This window comes from Mastomys coucha, unplaced genomic scaffold (assembly GCF_008632895.1).
Source record: "Mastomys coucha isolate ucsf_1 unplaced genomic scaffold, UCSF_Mcou_1 pScaffold1, whole genome shotgun sequence".
NCBI lineage: Eukaryota > Metazoa > Chordata > Mammalia > Rodentia > Muridae > Mastomys > Mastomys coucha.
Genome location: NW_022196891.1, coordinates 76687944 through 76710499, shown reverse-complemented (window position 1 = coordinate 76710499; position 22556 = coordinate 76687944). Strand labels below are relative to the sequence as shown.

At 43.0% G+C, this 22556-nt stretch overlaps 1 protein-coding gene and 1 pseudogene across 5 annotated transcripts in view; one reads left to right on the top strand and one right to left on the bottom strand.

Annotated features, from left to right (window-relative positions):
- Positions 1-1708: 1708 nt before the first annotated feature.
- On the bottom strand, positions 1709-2247 carry LOC116071387 (annotated as a pseudogene).
- Positions 2248-10931: 8684 nt separating this feature from the next.
- Positions 10932-22556, top strand: part of Ahctf1 (AT-hook containing transcription factor 1) — a 64421-nt gene continuing 52796 nt past the window's right edge. For 2 of the 5 annotated variants that reach the window (XR_004123941.1, XR_004123939.1), the window contains exons 1-3: positions 11331-11657; positions 15119-15246; positions 20403-20656. Coding sequence is in view for 3 of the 5 variants with exons in the window: in XM_031391056.1 (XP_031246916.1) it covers positions 15126-15246; positions 20403-20656 (375 nt within the window). In the remaining 2 variants the exon portion in view is untranslated. Of the gene's footprint in view, positions 11252-11329; positions 11658-15118; positions 15247-20402; positions 20657-22556 lie in introns of those variants that run through there. The other 3 variants (XM_031391056.1, XM_031391063.1, XM_031391066.1) reach the window with 3 other exon arrangements.

Here is a 22556-nt window from a genome sequence, read left to right as displayed (position 1 = left end):
AAAAAAAAAAAAAAAAAAGTTCAATAAACAAAAACCCACACAACATCACAGATACACTTGACTGTAGCCTCAGGCTTTTCCACCTGGCCTCTTTGTTCCCAGAAATAATTAAGACTCTGAGACTTAATATTGCATGAGTAAATGCCTAGGCCAAAAGCTTTGGCTTGTTCCCTGACTAACTCATAACTTTATTACCAGTTTATTCTATTTATAAATCCTGATACATGATTGGTTACCTCTCTCCTGTCTCATGTAGCCAACTCCTTCAGTGTTCAGGGTGAATATCCTGTGCCTGACTCTTCCAGAGTCCTCTGGCTCTCTGCCGGATGGTCCACCTTCTAATCCTGCCTCAGCTCACTGGCCATAGGCCTTTTATTGACAGGTGATGTTTAAGAGATTCTCTCTACACTTCACCATCAGTGGATATCAATTACGCCTGTACGGGTGGTTGAGAAGCATAAACACCCAATGCACCACTCACGGTGCGTCTAAAAACAGTCACTGTAGCTCTGTCAGTAAAACCCATTTGCTGGGATGGGCCAACATCTCGCCAGCAGGGCGCTCAGAATGGCGGAAGTAAACTCCAGGCCTGGAGGTGGCTGTTTGCACAGCACAGACTGTTCTCTCTACTGGCAGGCAACTGTGAGTCGCTGGCTTCCCTCCGGAGCAGCCCCCGGGGTTCACACTTGGCTTGTGAGATCTCCAAGTCATTTTTCCTTTACTCCATTTGCTGTGTGCTTTAAAAAGAGACAGGTCCTGGTGGAGCGAGCAGACAGGGAGTGATCCGGGTGGAGGTGGGAGATAGCCAGAGCTGCAAGTCTGAAGCTAGAGTCTTTTTTTCTTTTTCGCAGTGCTGGGATAGAACCCGGGCCTCCTGTGTGCTAGGTACGAGCTCTGCACACTCCCGGCTTTTGGTTGTTTTGAGGTAGAATCTGATCTCACTATGTAACACAGGCTGGACTTGCATTCACAATCTTATAGCCTCTGCTTCCAGAGTGCTGGGATTTCAGGGGTGTAGCCTGACTAGAGTCTTCATGTATCAACTCCTAGAACTGTGCCAAGCCAGCATGCCTGAGACAAGGGCACTCTGATAAATCCTGGGGCTAGAGTTCCGAGTGCAATGCATCTGGGTTTCATGCCTGGGGGAGTAGGTGGATCTCTACAGGGTCCAGCTCAGCCTAGTCAGTATGAGGTGTAGATTAAATCATAGCTAGGTCTTCCAGGCTTCAATGGATATTTTCTTTTCTTTTCTTTTCTTTTTTTTTTTTTGAGACAGGGTGTAGCCCCACTCTGGCCCCACTTGCTCCAGCCCCTCCTCACTCCAGCCCCCACTCCCTCAGGGCCTTGCTCACTCCGGCCCATAGGTTTATTTTATTTATTTATTTATTTATTATTTTTTATTTGGATGGTTGCAAGGTCATGACCTCCAGAAGAGCAGTCAGTACTCTTAACCACTGAGCCATCTCACCAGCCCCCAGTCACTAATTTTGAAAATGCTAAATGTCTACAGCCCAATTTTATGTAGACATTTGTTCAGTTGGGGTTCCCTCCTCTCAGGTGACCAGCTAATGCCAAGCTGATATGAAACTAGCCAACACACACATGCATACAAAATAAACTTTTTTTTTTTTTTTTTTAAGAGGAATGTTGTTGTTTACTGGTAAAGCTCTGCACACTCCAGCACCAGGATCAGCATGGAGTCAAAGCAGCAGGGACGGCCGGGTGACCCCGTGGAGCCTCACATGGCGAAGAGGATGAGGAAGGCGACCATCAAACAGAAGAGTCCCATGGCATCAGACAGGGCAAAGCCCAGAATGGCATAGGAGAAGAACTGCTGCTTGAGAGATGGGTTCCTGGCATAGCCAATAATCAAGCTACCAAACACTGTGCCAATGCCAGCCCCTGATCCAGCCATACCAACTGTGGCGGCCCCAGCACAAATAAACTTGGCTGCTGTGTCGATTTCCCGGGAAATAACACTGGTCTGGAACTCCCTTCGGGCCACCTGAAGAGGGGAGCTGCTGCAGGAAGGCTGTTTAGATGGGGCCTCTGGTCTACTCAGGAGGGAGGCAGACACAGGCCTGATTAGACCCCTCTTACAGGAGCGGATCAGAACTGGAGAAATGAGCAGTGCCTTGATGGTCTGCATTTTTCAATCTGCACATCCACTCCCCTGCAGCCCCTGCTCCACCCACAGCACACTCCCTGCTCAAGGTCCAAAACAAACGTTTAAGAATGTAAACGTAATAATAGTAAATGTATGGACAGTCTGGGTGTGTGGCTCACCATGGAGTACTTCTCTAATATTGGGGGTTCCACCTGCAGTATTTAAGAGAAAAAGAGAAAGAATACATATGTACAACCTACAGCTTATTATTATTATTATTATTATTATTATTATTATTATTATTATTTATTTTATTATTATTATTTTTGGTTTTTCGAGACAGGGTTTCTCTGTGTAGATCTGGCTGTCCTGGAATTTACTCTGTAGACCAGGCTGGCCTCACACTCAGAAATCTGCCTGTCTCTGCCTCCCAAGTGCTGGGATTAAAGGCATGTGCCACCACTGCCCTGGCCTAATTATTACTTTTTAAGATACAAGGTCTCACCCTATTACCCTGGTGACACCTAAACTCTGAGGGTTAAAGGATCTTTTGGTCTCAGTATCCTGAGTAGTTGGGGCTACATGTGTACACTACTACACCCAGAAAAATGTTCAGATTTTCAAAACTAGGAGATTATAATGTGAAAGAAATGGAAGGCTAGAATAAGGAACTGTTTGAAAAATAAACAGGTCTTGGTACCATGTTGACAATAGGTTATTATCCATGCTTGGAAAAGGAAATAAAATTTGCGGCTTCTTTGCAATTCTTTTCATGTAAACAATTTTTCAAATTCATAAATTCTATATTTTGATAGCAAAAAAATTATGTTGTCTTCCTTAAAAATTGAATTAGGGGCCGACAAGATGTCTCAGCAGGTAAAGGTGCTTGCCACTAATCCTGACAACTTAAAATTGGTCTCTGGAACCCACAGGAGAAAACTGACTCCCACAGTTTCTCTCTCTCTCTCTCTCTCTTTCTCTCTCTCTCTCTCTCTCTCTCTCTCTCTCTCTCTCTCTCTCTCTCTCTCTCTCTCTCTCTCTCTCACACACACACACACACACACACACACACACACACACACACAATCAGTCAATAAATGTAAAAATAATCCTTTTAGCCAGGCAGTGGTGGCACGCCGCCTGTAATCCCAGCACTTGGGAGGCAGAGGCAGGCAGATTTCTGAGTTCGTGGCCAGCCTGGTCTACAGAGTGAGTTCCAGGACAGCCAGGGCTACACAGAGAAACCCTGTCTCAAAAAGCAAAAAACAAACCAAAACAAAAAAAAATAATAATCCTTTTAGATTAAGGTCTGGGGATTTGGCTCAGTTGGCAGAGTGCTTGCCCAACAGATGTAACGCCATCCTTGGGTTTGATTGTAAACACCACTGGAGCTGGTGTGGCACAACTCTGTAATCTTAGCACTGTAGATGCACAGGCAGGTTGATGAGAAATCCAAGGTCCTCCTCAGCTATGTGATATGTTCTAGGCCACCCTGGGCTACATAAGGCCCTGTGGTGGCATGCTTGTAGTTTTTGAACTCCAGAGGTTGAGGCAGGAGGATGAGCCTAGGCTATATAGTAAGGTCCAAGCCTGACAGTACTACAGTGAGATACACTGTTCTCAACAACAAAATGAACCAAACAAATGCAAAAACAGAACAGAAAACCCAGAACAAAATTATACATTTTACTTAATATTGAAAAGTATCAGAACATACCACTTTGGTATACGGGTTATTTGAAGTAAAAGCTCATGAGGGACAGCAAATATAGAAGGGATATTCAGGATAGGAATGTAAACAGTTAACCACCATGTATGACGCCTTGGGAACATACACACACACTCCTCCACTTGACTTGTACCAGGAGAAAAGAAACAGTCTTTTAAAAAATATTTTTAAGCATCTTTAAAAACCGTATTTACCAGGCGGTGGTGGCGCACGCCTTTAATCCCAGCACTTGGGAGGCAGAGGCAGGCGGATTTCTGAGTTTGAGGCCAGGCTGGTCTACAGAGTGAGTTCCAGGACAGCCAGGTCCATACAGAGAAACCCTGGGTGACTGAGTTTACGTGCTAAATCACCTCCAATTGGAACTACAAGCAGTTGTGAGCCACCATGTAGGCACAGAGAATCAAACCCAGGTCCTCTGCAAGAGCAGTAAGTGCTCTTACCCTCCAAACCATCTCTTTGCCCCAGAACCATCCTTGTCACTAGAGGTGGACAGTTAAGGAACAGAAAAGCTGTACAAACAGACCTCCTTCAGCCTCTCTGCATGCTTAGTAATTTTCCCCACAACGGCAACTCTGTTCAATCCACCATAGAAAGCATTTATTTGGGGGCTAGTGAGATGGCTCAGAGGGTAAGAGCACAGTCTGCTCTTCCAAAGGTCATGAGTTCAAATCCCAGCAACCACATGTTGGCTCACAATCACCCATAATGAAATCTGATGCCCTCTTCTGGTGTCTGAAGACAGCTACAGTGTACTCATTTATAATAATAAATAAATCTTTTAAAAAAAAAAAAGAAAAGAAAGCATTTATTTTACTTCTTTAGCCTTGCTCCTATTAACCCTTTATGTCAAATGAGTTCACAGATCCAGCTGGAAATCCCAAGAATGAAATGACAACGTTTTGGTGTTCCAATAATGCCAGGTAATGCTCAGTTGTTTGTCAGCCATGCAAGCAAGAGGACCTGAAGACCTGAGTTTGACCCTTGAGCACCCACATAAAAGCCAAGTGCCTGTAACACCAGCACTGGGGAAACAGAGTCAGGAAGATGCCAGCCAGTCTATCTCACTAACATTCCTCTGAGAGAGAGAGAGAGAGAGAGAGAGAGAGAGAGAGAGAGAGGCAGAGTAAGAGAGAGACAGACAGAGAGACAGAGAGAGAATGAGTTTTGTGACACATTTGTGTGTGTGTATGTTTGTGTGCAGTTGTGGGTCTTCAGATAACTTCATAAGGCTTCTAACATGAATGAACAGAGCAACATAAATAGACAAAAGCAAAAGAACTAGAAAAAGTTCAGGAGCAGACAGAAAACCAACAAACAAATCACAATACTGTGCTAAATCACTTGACAGCTCATTTTTTTCCAGACCTACAGAACAAGATCTTTTGCCTAGAATACCTCTAGAGATCTAGAATCTCTAGACTGTGGTGACACACAAAGACACACAGACACACACACACACACATTTTGAGCCAGGATTTCACTATGTAGCTCTGGCTGTCCTGAAACTCACTATGAAGATCTGCCTGCCTTTGCCTCCCTAGTGCTGGGATTAAAGATGTACGTTTCTATACCCAGCTCCCTTTTATGTTTTTAAGATTTATTTCAAATGAGGTGCTTGTGTGGGGGTGTGTGATGGTGTGGAGGTGTATGTTCACATGAGCAAAAGGCCCCTCGGAGGCCAGAGGCATCTGTGAGTCACTCACACAGTGAGTAGAAATCTGGTCCTCTGCAAGGGCAGGAGGCTCTAAGCCATTTTTAACATCTTAAAAGTAAGTTATGTACTTTTGTTTAGAATGGTGAAATTGATACTTGCTCATTCATGAAATGATTACTTTAGCTGTCCATTTTATCATTAAGAGAAAGGTTACATGGAAGAATTAAAATGGGACTCATTGCTCACCCTGTGACTCGTTAATTGGCAAAACCCCGGGTGGGAACCGCTTGCTCTGGCCCATAGTCTTACAAAAATGAAGAAAATGTAGCCATTAGAATAAAGACCATTATCCTTATTTCAGACAGAACAGCTCTATTTCTGTTGCTGACAAGGTAACAATGCCTTCTCTATTACTTTGCCAAACCAACCCAGCTTTAATTCACACCAGTTCAAGGAGGTTCTAAGTTGTCCTAGATAAGATGGCTGTCAGGTACTAGTGGAATGCAGGACTGAGGGAGAGACACAGTTTCTCGACTGTAGCACCTCCGCAGAGGCTATTGTCATTTTCTAGGCCCTTTGGCTTTAAACTGAAATACGGTTACACAGGTGAAAGGGAGGGAACTGGGTACCTGCTTACCTTTAAATTTGCCGCAATGGTGAGGAGGTAACATTATCTTTGCTTAGCTAAGAAAACAGCCCCAGAAAGGGAAATAATCCAATTAAAATCCTGTAGCTGGAAGCAGTGAAAAGCATTAAAAAAAAAACAAAACCCTAGGTTAGCTCCAAATAATACATTCTTCTCTTTTATTTTCTTTGATCAGAACTGTGCATTGAACGGAGAGTCTCGAACACGCCGGGCGAGCACTCTACCATCAAGATATCCTTAGCCCCTTCAACGACTGAAAAAATAAACAAACAAACAATTCTATTTGTTTACATAGGGTCTCAATGGATCTGTACTTCAGGCCACCCTGGAACTCAAGCTGGCCTCAAACCACTGGCCGTCCTTCTGCCTCAGACTCCCAAGTGCTGGGATTGCAGACATAAGCCATCATTTCTGGTCCCCTAGCCTTTTTGAACTTTTGTGGGTTTTTGCTTTTGTTTTTTTAAGATAGTGTCTCACTAAATTGCCCAAGCTAGAATTGGACTCAGTCTAGATACGACTGTTATCTGCTATCCTACTGCCTCAGCCTACCAAGAGGCTAGGACTCCAGACCCATGTCAACTGGCCCAGGGCTCACATTCTTCCAAAAGGAGAATGCTTTGCAACTGTGTTCATGCAAGTCTATTCTGTGGCCCGCTGGCGATGCAAGATATACTCCAAGTATAAACAGAAGTCACAGTCAAGTGATTTTGATAAATGCCAAGCATGTTAAAGACAGTGAAATATTACATAAAAGAAATGCTTAGTTCATTTGGTCTGCTTTTCTACAATCACTGTTAACTATCAAGCCTACGTCTTCCCCTTTACACTTGACATATTTTTTTTTTAACTGTCTTTTGAAACTAATCAAAGTAATCTGGTATATGCTTAAATGCCTGAAAGGTTGGAGAGCTTAGTGTTGACAATTAAATTTACGGAGTAATTAAGATTAAGAAGTGGCAGGGAAGCTTTTTCAAAAGATGCAGTTTGTGCTCCTGGGGTAGTGGGAAGAGGTGGGTAGTGGGTGGATGGTGAAGAGGGTGGGTGCAAAGAGGGAGACAGGCAGGAAAGAACACAGCATACTTCCAAAGCAAGTTTTCAGTGTGTGGGCTGAAGTGATGGGAAGGGTTTGCCACAGAAAGGAAAGCTTTAGCTGGACACGTGGAGGTGGTGGGGTGAGGGGGGTCGGTGGGGTGGGGCAGGGGAGACGGGACATTAAGGTTTAGATGGGAGGCCAGGCGCATGACATATTCTTGTAGTGAGTAGATTGACGCAGGGTGATCCTAAGACGATTTAGCAAGAATGTCTCAAAAACATTAACGGAGCTGGGGAGTAGCTCAGCGTTTGCCTCGCATGTGCCAGGCCCTGAGTTCGATCCCTGGCAGCGCATAAAACTTCTTATAGTGGTACACACCAATAATTCCAGCACTCAAGAGGTTGGGACTGGGAGATCAGAAACCTAAAACCACCCCCTGGCTATGGAAGGAGATGAGTCTCTATATCAAACCAAACAAGAGGCGTGGGTGTAATTAAGTGGTTAAAAAAAAGAAAGAAAGAAAACTGCGAGAGAAAAGAATGCAAAAGACAAAACACATTTGGAAAAAAGTAAAGAAAAAAAGGTCATTTGTGGGGAAATAGGGCAGGGATAGTTGCTTCAGGGTTTTTGATAGTTGATTACTGAGAACAAAACAAAACAAAACAAAAAAGTCTGTTGGTAATGACAGAAGAAAAGGTTGAAATCTGAACGATCATATATTGGTCTGAGTATTAAGTATGAAGGAACAGATTTTTAAATTTTATAATCTAAAGAGTTTTAAAACTATTTATTTAATTGTTTTTACATGTATAAGTATTTTTGTCTGTCTGTATGCCTGTGTACCACATGGTGCCCGTGGAAGGGAGAAGAGGGTGCTGGATTCCTGGAACTCAAGTGACACATGATTGTGAGCTACCATGTAGGTGCTAGAAATCCAATTCTGGGCTGTGCTGGGCTGTGCTGGACTGGACTGGACTGTGGTAGCCCATGACTTTAATCCCATTTTCAGGACAGCTGGGGTACACAGAGAAACCCTGTCTCAAAAAAACAAAAGAAGCAAACAAAAAGTCCAAGTCTGGTCCTCCCGAGGAACAGCAGCCAGTGCTTTGAATTGCTGAGCCATCTCTCCAACTCCTCCATCCCTGGGACTTCTAAACCCCAGCCTAAAGAATCCATGTCAGTCAGTCCTCTGTGCCCTGCAGATGATTAACGAACTCATGCCGGAAAAGTCACCTGATTTCCCTGCTACTAAGCTCAGTAGCAGAACTCCTGGGCTGCACATCCATCTTCTTGCTACCAAGAAGTCTGACACCCAAGGAAATTTGTTCCAAAGGATGGGAATGTAGACCGAGGAGGAAGGCAGGCAAGAATGGAAACTAGCACTGATGTAGGACAAAGGAAGATTTTCTGTTTGAAAACAGAAAATTACTTCATAAAAAAGAGGGACGGGGGATGTACTTCCGTTGGTAGAGTACTTGTTTAGTGTTCATGAAGCCCTGCATTTGGTCCTTGGAACCTCCTAACACTGGGGAAGGGGTGCATGCCTGTGATCTCAGCACTGCCATCCTCGGTTACACCCTGAGTTCAAGGCCAATGGTGTACATGAGAAGGTCTTCACACACCCCACTCACTACTCACAAAGCAGAACCGGGCCACCCAGCACTTACTGCGAAATCTTCTTTAACTTCTTCCTCTCACAATTTAGAATACCTTGTGCAAACTAGCACACCTTTACATTTTTTAAGAAAAAGTCATAAACAGTATATTTCTTTATTTTATTTATTTATTTATTTATTTATTTATTTATTTATTTATTTATTTATTTTGGTTTTTTGAGACAGGGTTTCTCTGTGTAGCCCTGGCTGTCCTGGAGCTCACTTTGTAGACCAGGCTGGCCTCAAACTCAGAAATCTGCCTGCCTCTGCCTCCCAAGTGCTGGGATTAAAGGCGTGCGCCACCACTGCCCGGCTCAACAGTATATTTCTAAGAGACAGCTTTATCTCAAAAAGCATGCAGCAAGGCTTTCCTGATTAAAGCAGCCACTAATATCTTCTCTTTCTCTCTTCCCCCTTCTGTCTGTCTGTTGAGATAGGCTTTCTCTGTGTAGCCTTGGAACTGCTATGGAGACCAGGCCGATCCTGAACACATGGAGATCCTCCTGATTCTGCTTGTGCTCTTTACCTCCCTACAATCCTTTACTTACATCTCAGTATTAAAGACACATTCTATTTTATTTGTTTGAAAATTCTTTGGTGCTGGGACTACTTCAAGGAGAGATTCTGATAGTCTACAGGAGAAAGCCCAAAGATGAGCCCCAAATGATACAGTCTAGAAATGATACAGTCTAGGGATCTTTGATTGGATTTTTCACTGCTAGTTAAAAGAATTAAAGGGTGGTCCAGGTCTTTAATCCCACAGTTTAGGAGACAGAGGCAAGAGGATCTCTGAGTTTGAGGCCAGTCCCATCTACTAAGAGAGTTCCAAGAAAGCCAGGGCTGTTACACAGAGAAACCACGTCTAGAACAAACTGAAAAAAAAAAAAAAAAAAAAAAAAAAAAAAGACATTAAGACTAGAAGAGTTACAAGGCAAAGTGCAACAGGCATCAGCAGAATTAGCAGTTAAGAGAGGCAGTTATTGCATGCAGTAGACACATAGAGAAAAAGATCTGCAAAGCAGAGAGGGGACTTGGGAAACTAAAAAATCCAGGCTCTTCTTGAGGCCTGGGGGTTGTAAAAGCTCTTCCTGACCTACTTTAGGCTTGGTCAGTTTGAAGAGAGAAAGGGTGGTTGGTTGATTGGTCCACTACAGTTATGTATCATGTTCTGATCAGGCTTTGAACTTATTGAACCAGTCCATCAGCAGGTGGCCTGCTGGGAGAAAATAAAAGCTGCCAGGTTCGTTCTCTCTCTCTCTCTCTCTCTCTCTCTCTCTCTCTCTCTCTCTCTCTCTCTCTCTCTCACTTTCTTTCTTTCTTTTTTTTTTCTTTTTTTCCGAGACAGGGTTTCTCTGTTATAGCCCTGGTTGTCCTGGGATTAAAGGCGTGCACCACCACTGCCCGACAAGCTGCCAAGTTTTTGTCTCAAGTCAGGAAGGAGCGGGCTATCTTGGAAATTAGCCACGGCCCATCTCCCTGTCTGTTTGTCTATTACGGAGCCTGTCTAACTCCTCGTCTCTCGATACTAACAAATCGAAAAGATAACATAGGTTTGGCATAACGGAACCTACAGCTTCGTGCATGCCAAGCACGTGCTCTACCAGCAGAATACATACCCAGTCTCAGATAAATGACTAAAGATTAGGCTAGGCGACCTGAGCACACTGCTTTTTGAAAAAAAAAAATGAGAGTAAGAGTTTCTCAGTAAGTCAGGGTTGTGCTTTTTTGCATGAAGAGTTGGAGCACAGAACGGAAAATACGGAGGCAAGCGTAGCAGTCATAGAGGAAAGATCATCGCTTGGCTGCCAGCGGGAACCACCACCAGATTAGGCCCAGCCTTAGTTCCGCGAAGCCGGCCCCTCCCTCACTCCACGCCCCGCGCGCAAAGCCCTGTGGGATTTGTAGTATTTCGCCCATCTACTCCTAGGAAGCGGAGAGACCCTGCCGTACGTAAAGGAAGCTCTCTTCCCGGGGTAGTCTTCCCTTTCTCCCTTTCCGAAAGGCCTAGCCAGGGAAAGTTTGAAAATTCCCGCGGAGTCGGCTCCCGAGGCCGGAACCCTCGCGAGAAGTCCGAGCCCCGCAGCGCGATCTGCGCTCGGCTCCCCGCCCTGGCCGCGATCCTTCGCTCGGCAGAGAGGCCGTACGTGTGCGCGTGTGTGTGGGGTGCTCGGGCAGCGCGCCCGGGGTTCTGCGCAGAGCGCGGCCCGAGCGGTGCCAGCCCCGTAAGCCGAGTCGCCGGCGGGGAGGACGAGTTCGAAGCCGGGATTGGGCAAAGGCGCCGCCAGGGGTCGGCGAGAGGCTGAGCGAGAGGCGGCTTCCGCGGGCGGGGGCGCGCGCCGGGCCGCGTCTCCCGGGAGATGCTGTGACGGACCGCACGGAGGCAGCCACGCCGGGGCCCTCCGCGGCCTGGCCCGCCCGCGGCCTCAGGTAGGGCGGGGGACCGCAGGGCGGCGCGCAGAGGCCGGCGCGGGGCGGCTGGGGCGGCCGGGGCGGCGAGGCCCGGGCCTAGGCCGGGCGCGCTGCCGCGCGGGGAAGCGACGGCGTCCGCGAGCCGCGACCGGTGCGGCTCGTTCCGGCGCTCGGGCGTTAGTTACATAACCTTGGCGGCAGATGCAGGCACTTGGCCGCAGAGTCTCCGGGCTGCTCTCCTGCGCCCGCGGGCGGGATCTCTTCCGCCCCGGGAGGAGCCTGACCCGAGACCCCGAGGCGTCGTGGCGTAGCGGCGTAGCGGGGCGTTGGAGACGAGTGTGGGGCGTTCCCCGAGGACAGCCGCGGGCGCTCCGAGTCTCGCCTGCGTTGGCGTGACCTCCTCATGGTCTTGTGCTCGGTTCTGGTGAGTCCTGGGCGAGGCGGGGGAAAAAGTTTCACTCGCGACGCGGGCCCCGGGACTGAATGGATCGGGTACTGGACCTCTAAAGAGAAAGGTGCCCAGAGCGCCTCTGCGAGCTGGAGGGCCGACGACTTTTCCTCTGGTTGCCTTTTTGGAGAGTCGGTTTATATTCTGCTTTTCGAATTGACAGGTTATACACACACGGTCCGCTTGAGACAGGTGGTTTTCGTTGACTTTGTGGAACCTTTTCTTTTTTGGTACGGTGAAGGATCGCACTCACACAGGCCAGGCCAGCGCTCCACCACTGAGTTGTGTCCACAGCGTGGGATCGTGCGATTTATTTATTTTTTTCCTTTTTTTGAGGGGGGGGGGGTGTTCCTAAAGCCAGCGGCAGCCATTCTAGAGGTGTGTTGTTATCGGAAAGTGACCGTTGTCGTTTTTGTTTATTTTTGATGCCAGCGATCAAAGCTAACCAGCCCGAGCTCCACCACCGAGCGCTAACCAAGTCGCTGGGTTTTGGTGCCTTTTTTTTTTTTTTTAAATAGACAGTTGGAGACATTATTTTAAAGAGCGTGGGTTCTTTAGAAGAAAATATAATTCGGTTCTTGATATACTAAAGATATACTAAATCGGTGGGCTTTAGGATCTGTCTTTAACTGTCAGCCTCCCGGAAGACAGAAGCTGTTGGGTGAGTTATGTTTTATCAGGCGGTGACGTCTAGTGCTATGGGAAGACTATTTTGTGTGGTTTAGTTTGTAGTTTTAGTGGTTCTGAGGGTTGAATCTTTGGCCTCACACGTGTTAGGCGCGGGACCTGCTTCTGAGCTACTCTCTTTACTTTAGAGAGACAGTCATCACTTTGTAGCCAGAGGATCCGTGAATTTGTCTCTGTCCTTGCCTCAACCCAGGGAATAGCTGGGATTACAGGTGGGAACCACATAGTTACTTGGTAGTAAAATGTTACCAGTTTGCAAAGCAACCTAATTACTTTATAAACATTTAAAGTCGGAGCAAGGATCTTCACTTAATAAATAAGACATAGCCTTTTTAGATCCTAACTATAAATCCAAGAATGAAATGCTCTTTCTCTAGGTTAGCTTAAAGGTCTCTGTAGCTACCCAGCCTTTTCTCTCAGATTTTCTTTTTCAGTCACACAGATAAGACAAGTCCTGGGCTCATATTCTTGAAAAGGTGTTTGATGTTTTGAGGCTCATCTTTTGAGGCATGTCAGCTTAATGTTTTAAAATTCTCACATTTCAGATTCTTCCTCTAACTACCACATTGTTTTTCAAGACAGCCTAGACTGTCCTGAAACTCACCCTGTAGACTAAGCTTGCGCAGATTTGCCTGCCTCTGCTACTGGTGGCTGTGCAGCACCACATTCTAGCTCTCTCTCTCTCTCTTAGGATTTCAGTGTATGTATCTATATTGCAGCATTTATTCCTGGGTCTGATACTGTGATTATGAATACCTTCTTCTAGAGTGTAATCTGGAGGTCAGAGTGTAGATCTTCCCTGCCCTTGGGGTCTGTTTTTCCCAGCACACTGTTTTGAAAGCACGAGGGACAGTGGTATTATCTGTAGGTGGCAAATGGTGGCAGAAAGCAGGAGTTCAAAATCATGAGTTCAGAAATCCTGTCTGAAAACCAAAACTCAACAAAAAGTAAAGCAGTGGGTGGTGGCTTGGATTAAAAGTGAAAGACTATGCCCACTTGGTTTTAGATCAGGTGCTTATTTAATGGCTAGGTTTAGAATTTTGATTTTAGTCAGTAGACTTCAGTTACTTGGGACTGTGTATTTCACTTCAAAAACTGGTTTATGGTATTTTGTTTAAGTTTTTTATAAGTTTTGTTCTTCATTAAATTATATATATTAAAGTTTTATATATATAAATTTTAAATTTATTGTGGCAGTATGTAATGGTACACACCTTTAATTCTAGCACTCAAAAAGCAGAGGCAGGGGGATTTCTGAGAGTTCGAGGTCAGTTTGTTCTACATAGAGAAGCTCTGACTTCTTTTTTTCTAATGGCAAATTCTTGGCCAATTCAGATTGAATTTCACTCCAGCCCTGCCTAGTCTTTTCCCCCGTTTTTCTATTCTCAGTCTTTTCTTGTTTTTTGTAATTCATGAATCTTGACTCTGAATTCTTTTACTGTATTTTACCCCTCTCCATTAAACTTAGTCTTGCTGACATTGAGGCTGTTACTGAAGCAACAGATGTAATGACCCGGTATAGTAATTCTGACAGTGTACACTGCTTTAAGCTCTGTTTTAGGGCTGAGCTTTACTTTCAGCTAGGGTCTTGCTGTATGTCACTGGCTGGTCTAGAACTTAACATGTAGCCCAAACTGGCTTGAACTTATGGCTGTCTTAACTCATTTTGTCTCCCAAGTACCAAGATTATAGGTCTGTCTTCATGTCTAGCCTGAGGAGTCTACCTCTTTGGAACTCAGAGTACATTAAAAAAGATGGGGTCACAAGGACTAGATTTGATAGTTAATATTTAAGAGCAAAGGCAGCTTGTCTCACAGAATTCTTATTGTCTGTCCCCCTTCTCCCTCCCCTGTCCTCTCTGCTTTTTATTTCAATCTTTCAGAAAGTGCTTTCATATTTAACCAGAATTTTTGCTCTTACTTTATGTGCATAGGTGTTTTGTCTGCATGTATGTATGAACCACATGCTTGCTGTGTGCCTGGTGCCTTTGGGGGTCAGAAGGCTTTAGATTCCCTGCAACTGGAGTTATGTTAGTGGTTGTGAGCCACCACGTGGGTACTGAGAACCAAATCTGTGTCCTCCCCAAAAGCAACAAATGTTCTTAACAACTGAGTTCTCTCTCCAGTCCTCCTCTTTGGTTATTTACAACAGAAGTTGTGAGGAGAAGTTGTGAAGAGTCTTATGTATATTGGAAATTAGAGATAATTTAGATTTTTTTTCTGTCCAATAAATGGTAGGTATCAGATTCAATTTTTGTGGGTTTTGGAGAATCTGAACATTATGGGTTTTTTTTTTTTTCATTTTTACTGAAAAACCATCTTTATAGGGTTGAAGATAATAGTTTAGTACTGGGTTCGGTTCCCAGCACAAAAAGAAAAAGAGTGAAGTGTAAAAAAGAGGTTAACTCTAAATGTGGACATTCCCTGTGTTTACCTGTCTGTCTGCTGTTGCTCTCTGAAGGTTGGGCAGTAAAGTGAATAACATGGAAGGGGTTTTCACAGAATGTGAAAATAAAGGTTAGCCTCAGGAGGCTTTGTGAATACTTTCTAAGGCTGCTTGAAAAAAATGTTTTCTTAGGAAACCAAATCTTATAAGTGAGACTACATTAGACCCATATGTGTATACTTATTTTACTTTATTTACTTTTGTATGTGGCTTGTTTTCCATCACATTCATCTTGACTAGAAAAAGCGAGATGTACTGTATAATAGAACAATCATAATTATTTTATTTTTTAAAAATATTTACAGAGGAAGTATGCAAGACTTGACAGCTCAAGTGACTAGTGATCTCCTGCAGTTCCCAGAAGTGACTATTGAAGCTCTTGGAGAAGATGAAATAACACTAGAGTCCGTGCTTCGTGGGAAGTTTGCTGCAGGTAAGTAACATTGCTGTAGAGTCACTAATTTGAGACTAGAGCTCAGTGGTAAGACACTTGCTGCCTGGCCCTATTCAGTCCTAGGTTTAGCTTAATTGCACCACACATAGCTATGCATAGACATGCATAGGTGCAGAGGGAGCTTAGCAGTTCAGAGCCCTTGTTGCTTAATCATGAAGACTGGGGCTGTGGTGGTCCACCATTCTATAGGAACTAGAACTCTGTAGTTCCTATAGTCTCAGCTTCCAGAGATCTAACGCCCTCTCCTGCCTCCATAGGCAATCTCATATCCTCAGAGAGATAAATACACCCACACTTAAGTAAAATAAATAGTTTTTTAATTTAGCAATATATATATGCATATATATGTATATATATACATACATACACGCTTTTTTTTTAAAGATTATTTATTTATTATGGATACAGTGTTCTGCCTGCAGCCCAGAAGACAGCATCAGATCCCATTACAGATGGTTGTGAGCCACCATGTTGCTGGGATTTGAATTCAGGACCTCTGGGAGAGCAGCCAGTGCTCTTAACTGCTGAGCCATCTCTCCAGCACCCCACACACATTTCTTTAAAAAACAAACAAACAATCTAGGCAGAATATACTTAAACAGTACCTATAACTATGAATGTTAAACTATGCTCTGGAACATATAAGTAAATTTATGGGACAGTGAATTCTAATTGTTTTTCTTATTAAAAACTTATAAGGGGTGGGGAGATAACTCAGTAAAGTGTGTACTGTAAGCATGAGAACCTGAGTTCCAACTCTGCAGCAGGTATGTAAAAGCAGGACATGGTGCTTCATATCTTAACCCCAGAACTGCTAGGAGGAGGTGGGTTTGAAAGGCCTTACTCCCTTGCCACTGTAGTCAAAAATGGGGAAAGGAAAGTGGAGGAGAGCCATAAAAGATACCTAAAGTTAGCCTCTGGCCTCACATGAACAGTTGCAACTCTACATCTGCTTACACACCTGTCACCCCACTGTGTGTGGTGGGGACAAAAAGGGTCACCGGGGCTTGCTTGTCTGCTGTCTTAGTTCCAAGTTCAGCCGAAGACCTTGTTTCAAGGGAACGAAGCAGGACACCCAGTACCTTCTTTTAGCTTGCACACTCATTGATAAATGCATATGCCCATACCTACACACAGAGGAGCCCTCATTTTCTTATCTAGGAAGAAGTTAATAGTTCTAAAAAAAAATTTCCCTGCTAGAAGTTAGAATGGTTATTATAAATTTATTTTAGTTGAATATAAAGTAAAGTTATGTAAATTAAACTGGCATGCTAATATTACATGGGGTAGAAAGTAATAAAACAGGACAGTATGCTTCCTTGGGTCAGCTAGTAGAAACCAAAGGAAGCTTTTAGTTCAGTATTGTTAGGACATATTAAAAACCAGGAGTCTACCTGTAGCTGGCCTTTGAGGGGTAAGAGCATGTTGGACTCCTTACCATAGGCACATTTTGTTCTTTGTGAGAGAAGAAAAAATTGCAAAGGAAGCAAAAAACTGTCTAAACACCCAAAACCAAAAGGGATATACCTGCAACTTAACAATGAAGAGACAAGCCAGGCGGTAGTGGTACACAGCATTAATCCCAGCACTTGGGAGGCAGAGGCAGGCAGATTTCTGAGTTCGAGGCCAGCCTAGTAGTCTACAGAGTGAGATCCAGGATAGCCAGGGCTATACAGAGAAACCCTGTCTCAACCCCCCCCCCCCAATGAAGAGACGATATATCAAAGTGTAATAAATATACATATATTTCAAATGTACAAAGTAATACTAGATTCATATTAGAAGATAGTTGGTCATTTACTAGGAGTCTCCAAAACTTCCACTGAGAAGAATTTGTTTTTTTGGGGGGAGGGGAATCACATTTTATAAAGTGAGAGGGCAGGTAGTCAGAGTGGTCCTATCCTCTGAAATATGGATCCTAGGGATTGAATTCAAATCATCAGGTCTTTGCACTCTGAGCCATCTTAACAGCCTGAAAAAAAATTTTTTTGGCTGTGGTTCTTGTTATTTTTTGGGGGGGTTGTTTGTTCGTTTGTTTGTGTTTTGAGACAGGGTTTCTCTGTAGTCTTGGCTGGCCTGAAATTCTCTCTATAGACCAGGCTGGCCTGGAACTCACAGAGATCCACCTGCCTCTGCCTTATAAGTGCTGGAATTGAAGGTGTGTGCCACCACTGCCATGTCAGCCTAGAAATCATTCATTCATTCATTCATTCATTAGTTCGTTCATTCAAGACAGGGTTTCTCTGTGTAGCCCTGGCTGTTCTGGAACTCACTCTGTAGACCAGGCTGGCCTCGAACTTAGAGATCCTCCTGCCTCTGCCTTCTAAGCACTAGGATTAAAGGCTTGTGCCACTACTACCTGGCTGGAAATTCTGTTTTTAAAAAGCCATTTGCTATGATGTCAAAAAATTTGGAGTCATATTTACTATGGGGTACCTAATTATATACAGTAAGTGTCATAATATAAATGAAATCTTATCTGACTTATAAATTTGTAAGATGTTTTGGATTCTAAACATTTGCACAGGTTGGGTTTTCTTTTTAATTTTTTATAAAGATTTATGCTTGTAAGTGTTTTGCCTGCATATTTGCATGTGTACCATATGGATGCATTGCTCTCAGAGATCAGAAGAGGGTATCAGATGTCCTAGAACAAGAGTTATAAATGATAGATGGGTGCTGGGAACCAAACCCCAGTCATCACAAGAACAGTGAGTGCTCATAACCACTAAGCCATCTCTCCAGTCTTGGTGGTCTTTCCCTTTTCAACAAATCCTGGCCTTAGGTGTTTTGATTTTTGGTTTTTGTTTTGCAGCTTTGTTTGTTTGCTTGTAGCACACATCTAGAATGTCTAGCCATGCTTTTTTCCTCTAGGGGGACTTTAGGTCTCATTCCACTTCCCAATCAGCTTTGGTTTCTTGTCATCTTGATCACTTTTTCAAATAGATAAGAATACATCATTGTGATGGCTCCTCTGTGTGCTTCTTGTTACGTTTGTGTCTTGCTAGCGAAGAGGCTACATAAGTGAAGGCCTTGGAACTGCAGGTGTGCTAAGATTGTTTTGTGAGTCCCACAGTACACAGGCCCACTATTGTTCCTGACTGGCTGGGATCCTAATGGAACAGTACTGGATCTTTCTCTACCTATGGAAGTGAAAAAGGAATCTCACTGAATAAGACCTTAATGTATGTATGTGTATATATATATATATATACATATCTTAACACATATATATGTGTATATATCTATATATCTATATATATAGATATAGCTTTTGTATGTTGATACAGCATCTTTGTTTCCCTTTTTATTGTTTTTTGAGACTAGGTCTCACTGCAGCTCTAAGGTCTGTCCTGGCACTCAATACATTGACCAATCTGGCCTTGAACTCTGAGATTTGAATGCCTCTGCCTTCTGAGTACTGGGACTAAATGTGTATCTCACCATGCCTGGGTACAGATATCTTTCATCTACCTTTTTATAGTGCTGTTGTCTTGAATTAAAAGTAATGGTGCTTGCTTTGTTAGGTACCATGACAGTCTTTTGTTGAAGAAGGTAGAAAACTTTTCTAAGTAGGTATATTCTGTGTAGCTGAGAATAAAAATGGTTAATTAATGTGATCCTGGTACAAAGATAAATGGAGCTTAGGTCTCCATTGTGTCATGTCTTGCTATTTTCTTAAACAGTATAGTATCCTTCAACTATAAGCTAGTTGTCTTTATCCATCCATGTGTCTGGATGAATGACTTTTGTGTGGGGCTTCTCACTGCTTAACCTAGCTACAGAACCCACAGCAGAGCAAAGTAACAATCAGAGTCCAGCTTTGACAAACCAGTGAGTTTGTTGGAATTACTTACAGGAGTATGGGTGAGGGATACTACAGGAAAAGGGGTGACACAGAGGCCATCCCCTACATGGATGATAACTCATGAAAGTTGCTCCCCTGGAGTTTTCAGTACACTTTGCCAGTTGAGACTGTTGTCAGTTTTGGTGGGAGGGGGACCCCATGACCCTCACAAGTTTAAGCTTTTCCAGCTGTTTACTTTCAGGGCATCATGAATCTCCCCTCTGCTGGGGGTAGGGTTTTCATTAGAAGAAAATTGTTATATAGTAATGGTTGTCTCCATGGTAGTAATAAAGCTACCTTCATTCATCTAATTGCTCATGAGAAAATGGAGGATCTGTGTAATTTGAATTTTGTTCTTTCTTGAGAGAAAGTCTTACTATATAATCCCATTTTCCTCCTGTCTTAAATGCTGGGATTACAAGCATGCACCATCATGTCAAGTTTAGGGTGTGTGTTTAATTTTTTTTATTCTTCATATCTACCCATTAAGAAGCAAATCGTATTCTGTAAGATGAAACTAGTCAATCCATTCTTCTCACAGAGCCTGACTAGTATATCATTTCACTATATCTACTCTGCTCTCTTGTCCTTTCTGTTTCTCTTACTTGTTTTGTTTTGCTTAGTGGCTAGATAACATTAAACAAATTAGATTGTTATGTACCTGCTTTGGACTATCCAGTAACTTTAAAGAAAGAAGAATACAATTTGAATAGGATTAGGAGACAATAATAGGAATCCTGATACTTTCTGTTGTTAAACATCATTGACCACTAGCACATCAGATGGTTCATGTTTTGTAGCTCTTGTTGGTCTATCTTGGTGTCCCACAATACCTGGTCTTGGGATCTGCTTGTATAGACTTGTGTTAACTTTATTTATTTATTTATTTATTTATTTATTTTTTGGTTTTTCAAGACAGGGTTTCTCTGTGTAGCCCTGGATGTCCTGGAACTCACTCTGTAGACCAGGTTGACCAGGTTGGCCTTGAACTCAGAAATCTGGCAGTCTCTGCTTCCCAAGTGCTGGGATCAAAGGTGTGCGCCACCACTGCCCAGCTTTGTGTTGACTTTAGACAAGTTAGACTGCGGTTAACCTTGAGGTCACTGAGCTATGATGAGTATATTTACTGCGTGGTTTTACTGCTATAGTTGCTTTTTTTATTTTTTATTTTATTTAGTTTATTTTGAGTTACATTGTACTCTATAAATGCTTTGCTTTCGATTCAGGAGGGACTTACAATAGTTTATATAATAAAGTAAATGCTTCTTTTTTCTTTTTTACTCCATAGGGAAAAATGGACTAGCATGCTTAGCTTGTGGTCCACAACTTGAAGTTGTAAACTCCCTAACAGGAGAGCGGTTATCTGCATATAGATTCAGTGGAGTAAATGAACAGCCTCCTGTAGTCCTTGCAGTGAAAGAATTCTCTTGGCATAAGAGGACTGGATTGTTAATAGGATTGGAAGAAGCAGATGGGAGTGTTCTTTGTCTTTATGACCTTGGTATATCAAGAGTGGTCAAAGCAGTCGTTCTTCCTGGAAGGGTATGTACTATTTAAAATACCTTAATAGTTTTCATTTCAAGCTGAAAGCTCACAAGATGTGCTTACCTTAAAAACTCATTGACTTATGCATTAATAATTAATGTATTTTCATGCAATTATCACCTTCAATATGAAGTTCAAAATTTTTTCTTTAGATGCACATGTGTCTGTGTGTGTGTGTGTCTGTGTGTTTGTGTGTGTCTGTGTGTGTGTGTGTACATGCATCATGTGCTCATGTGGTCAGAGGACATCTTGTGGGACTCAGACCTTCCTTTTTTTTTACCTTTATTTGGGTTCTCAATGTCAAATTTAGGTTGTCAGGCTTGTAACATTGGGTAGCATGTAGCTTTACTCTCTGAACCATTTTACTGGCCTCTTCAAGTTTAAGATGACATTCATTTAATCCTAGCACTCAGGAGATAGAGACAGGAGACAGGTGGGTCTCTTATGTTGAGGCAATCCTCATCTTCTATGTAAGAAGTTCCCAATAAATCAGGGCTACACAGTGAGACCCAAACTTAAAAAAAGAAAGCAGATTATAGAGAGAGTTCGTACCCATCTCTTAAAATGTATTGAAATTTAAATAATGTTATTTGTTTGTTTTGCCTGTGTATATCTGTGTGCTATGTGTAAGCAGTGCCCACAGAGGCTAGAAGAGGGCATTGTGTCTGCTGGAACTGAAATTAAAGATGGTTGTGAAAGACCCCCAGAACTGGGGAGATCCTTACTCAAGTCTCGGGATGACGCGACCACCCAATGACTCACGAGAGATCGAACTTGCTGCAATCACATGAGGTTTATTAGGGATACCGGTACCAGTACCGGTACCGGGGTCGATCTCATGACCTTGCCAGTCAGAGGAGTTCGACCTGGAACACAAGAAGTGTGGGGTATTTAAGGGAAGCTGGGGGCGGAGAGAGAGTTACCAAGGAAACAGAACATAAAAACAGTGGGAAATTTCAGAGGGACCTGACCCAAGGTATTCAGTTAGGGAAGGGAACACGTTCATTCTAGGAATATAATCTTCATCTACTGGTTGACAGGGTGGAGAGTCATAAACCACTAGACCTTCATTCTTAGTTCCGCCCTCATTGTGGATCATTCAGGAGGGGCAGGTATCTGTGGATTTCTGATGTTTTTGAAAACCAACTATTTATGTAACGTAATCTGGACTATTGTCTACGAACTACTCTCAGTTCTTTTTCTTGAAATCACCCTAATAATAAACTCAGAGCTATGAATTTGCTAACTTAGCCCTAAACTCACAAGTCTAAACATCTCAGATCTGTCTATAATAGCAGTAAAAAAAGGACTGGTTCTAAGCCCTGTCTACTAGGGAAATACTGAAACCAGAAATCTCTTAGGTGAATATAGAAAACTTCATCCTTTAGTCTTGAAGTATGCACAACAGAACTGTATTAGCTACACCTCACAGTCAATAAGAATACCATTGTACACTCAGTCTTAACAACAAATTCTCAACTTAAAAGCTCTTACTCATTTCTTGCATACTAGTTTAAGATAGAAATGGTTTATAACACAAGTCTCAACTTTTACCAATCACTACTGCATATGGGATACAAAACTCAAAACTAATAATATAAACACCAAAGCAAACTTTCTGAGAATAAGCTGTGTATCTGAAGAAATACTTAAATATCTGACTAAATTCTAGTCACATAATATTTCCAGTTTATATTATCTATACACCAATTAAATCACTTTCAGTACAGGGTAAATATTATCAGAAGTTCATTTTATAAAAGATAACAATGATTTTGTACCAAATAGGAACATATGAATTTAACTCAGTAACAGATTATAAGGCTTTCTATAGCTATACAATTAAATCTGACTATTTCTTCCCTATTTCAAATATAACCATTTTACATTTCCTAGA